This window comes from Suricata suricatta, chromosome 12 (assembly GCF_006229205.1).
Source record: "Suricata suricatta isolate VVHF042 chromosome 12, meerkat_22Aug2017_6uvM2_HiC, whole genome shotgun sequence".
Classification (NCBI taxonomy): domain Eukaryota; kingdom Metazoa; phylum Chordata; class Mammalia; order Carnivora; family Herpestidae; genus Suricata; species Suricata suricatta.
Window position 1 is genome coordinate 10,483,830 of NC_043711.1, and position 3,135 is coordinate 10,486,964.

At 42.7% G+C, this 3,135-nt stretch overlaps 1 protein-coding gene across 1 annotated transcript in view; it reads right to left on the reverse strand.

The window, feature by feature from the left end:
- The window catches only part of LOC115274361 (olfactory receptor 7A17-like), a 1,068-nt gene extending 280 nt beyond the window's left edge, over positions 1-788 (reverse strand). The window contains exon 1 of the mRNA XM_029917818.1: positions 1-788. Coding sequence (XP_029773678.1) covers positions 1-788 — 788 coding nt within the window.
- Positions 789-3,135: the final 2,347 nt, after the last annotated feature.

The following is a 3,135-nucleotide window of genomic DNA, read 5'->3' on the forward strand; positions in this document are numbered from 1 at the left end:
GCAGAGCTAAGGTACACACCAAGCATTGTGCAATAAAATAAAGAGACAATGGACAGATGAGATGCACAGGTGGAAAATGCTTTATATTTACCCTGAGCAGAGGAGATCCCACATATAGAGGAAACTATCTTAGAATAAGAGTAAAGGATCCCAATGAAGGGCCCACCAGCCAAAAAGACAGCTGCAAGATACATCACCACATTATTAAGAAAGGTGTCAGAACAGGCAAGTTGGAGCATCTGATTAAGTTCACAAAAAAAGTGGGGGATGTGCAAGTGTGCACAGAAGGAAAGCCGCAATGTCATTAAACTTTGTAACAGAGAATTTAGGATACACATGATCCAGGACACCAGAACCAGCCATCCACACAGCCGGGGGTTCATGGTGACTGTGTAGTGCAAGGGGTGACAGATGGCCACAAACCGGTCATAGGCCATCACAGTCAAGAGAAAGATGTCCAACACAGCAAAGAGTATGTAAAAATAAATCTGTGTGATGCAGCCTGCATAAGTGATAGCTTTGCTCTGAGTCCAGATGTTCATCAGCATCTTGGGGATGGTGGTGGAGGTGAAGCAGATGTCTACAAAGGACAGGTTGGCAAGGAAGAAGTACATGGGCGTGTGGAGGTGGGAGTCTGTGCTGATGGCCATGATGATGAGCATATTTCCAAGCACAGCAATCAGGTACATGGAGAGGAAAAGTCCAAATATGATAGGCTGCAGTCCTGGTTCCTCTGAAAATCCCAGAAGGAGAAACTTTGAAATATGTGTTTCATTGCCTACTTCCATGCGGTGGAGGAGACTTCTGGGAAAGAGGGAAATAAAATAACACAAATTTGTATTACTCACAAAATTAAAATGTTACCTGTTTCTGTTTTGCCATCCAGAAATTCTTTTTAATATGTTGAGTATGGATATGGTCTCCTTTTGTAAATCATCTCTGCTATATCTTATATATATTTGTATTGTCAATAAGCTTCTTCCCTCTTTGAAAAATTTTTTAATGTTTATTTATTTTTGGGAGACAGAGTGTGAGCAGAAGGGCAGAGAAAGAAGGAGACACATGATCCAAAGCAGACTCCAGGCTCTAGGCTGTCAGCACAGAGCCTAATGTGGGGCTCAAACCCATGAACCACGAGATCATGAACTGAGCTGAAGTCGGATGCTCCTCCGACGGAGCCATCCAGACACCCCAATTTTACTAATTTTTGATGATGTGGGGTGCTGTGAAGAAAAGGAAAACAAGGATAAAGCAGAGAGCAAATAGGGCATTCTCTTTCATGGGTATTTAGGCAAATTCCGTACACAAGGTGGCATTGGAACCCAGATGTCATGTAAGACAGAGTGTTGCAGGATGGTAGGGCAAGTGTGTGTCTGGTAGAGGGAAAGGCCAGAACAAAGGCCCCAGGAGGTTACTTGTTTAAAATGTTCAAGTCAAAAAACAAAGCCATTGCTGCAGGGGGAATGAACCTGAGGGAGACTGACAATAGACGCTGTCAAACATGTGAGTAGGGATGTGGTCTCTGCTACAACTGTGATCACAGGGCACAGGGAAATCCTTGTTCACACTAGCTCTCCCTCTGTATTCATCTTGCTCAACGCCACCCCATGAATCGACACAGTTCCCCTTCTTGGTGCCTTCTCTTGACTGAGTTCTGGTCTCTGTATTGTGTCACCTTGGCATTTAGGAGTTCTGGCCCCTGTTGTGAGGACTGGGCACCCATTACAAGTCACACACAACCAGGACACCATGGCCCACTGGCTTGTGTATTTCCCTGTGTTTACAGCTACCACATGCTTGGTTACAGCCCAAATGGTTACATGAAAGTGGATACAGCCCAAACAGCCAAAGCAGCGATCTTTCCCCTGCAATGTGTAGAAATGGTTCCCAGGAAGTCTAATTCTTAAGCCTCCCATGGACACATAATTTGGAGCTCCATACTGGAGTGTAATTTTCTGCTGTGATTACACAAACATAATAAAGCCTGTTTGATAAATAAAGGAAACAGAGAATGAGATACAGAGGGAATGAAATAGGGAGAGCAGTGATTTCATATATACAATCGTCCCTGAGAGACTGTGAGGAAGGAGAATCTCCCGGGCTTCTCCCCTGATTACATCTTCTGATGCCCACAAAAGTAACAAGAGAATGAAATAAACTTGTTTATAAAACAGATAGTAGTACGTTTATGGTGTATTTATACAAAACTATATAGATAAAAATAGATATATGCATATTATCCATCTAAGATAATGAGAAAAAGGGATAAGGCAACACTTCACAAAAGGGAATAAACACAATACAATAAAAGTTGCGCATTTTTATATCAAGCGTAGAAGACATTTTTCTGTACCTCCTGCATCATTATTTGACTAACTTATTTCTATGTGGTCTGATAGGGGGTGAGTGAACTCTTTTCTCCCTCTTCTTATGTGGCATCTTTCCACTGATATTTTTGGGGTTTCAGTCAAGATCTTTCTTTCTCAAACCCGACAGGCACTCTCTAATCCTCACTCTGGATTTCACGCAACATGCAAAGGACTCCCAAGACCATGCTCTGTAAATCCTGCCCAACATCCTGACAGTCCATCATTTTTGTAACAAAGAACGTGATCCATGTGATTATGCCGGAGAACATTATGTCATCTATGCTTTTATATTAGTGTTCTCTGTCCTCAGAGCTATACTGTAGCAACCAGAAGAGCAGGGACTTTACTCTATTTGTTCATTTCTGGTTGTCACCAACTTCTTGGAATATATGTTTATTTTAAAAAGATATAAAAACTACATGGCAATGAGAGGGAATGACATATGGCCATTTGTAGGAAAGTTGATGGACCTTGAGGGTGTCATGCTGAGCGAAGTAAGCCAGGCAGAGAAAGACAGAAACCATATGTTTGCACTCATAGGTCTAGCAGGAAAAGAGGAGAGACCTAATGGAGAACCAGGGGGAACGGAGGAGGGAGAGAGAGTTGGGGAGAGGGACACAAAACTTGAGAGACTATTGAATGCTGAGAATGAACTGAGAGTTGAAGGGGAAAGGGGAGGGGGGAAAAGAGGTAATGGTGGTGGTGGTGGGCACTTATGGGGAAGAGCACTGGGTGTTGTATGGAAAACAACTTGACAATAAAATAT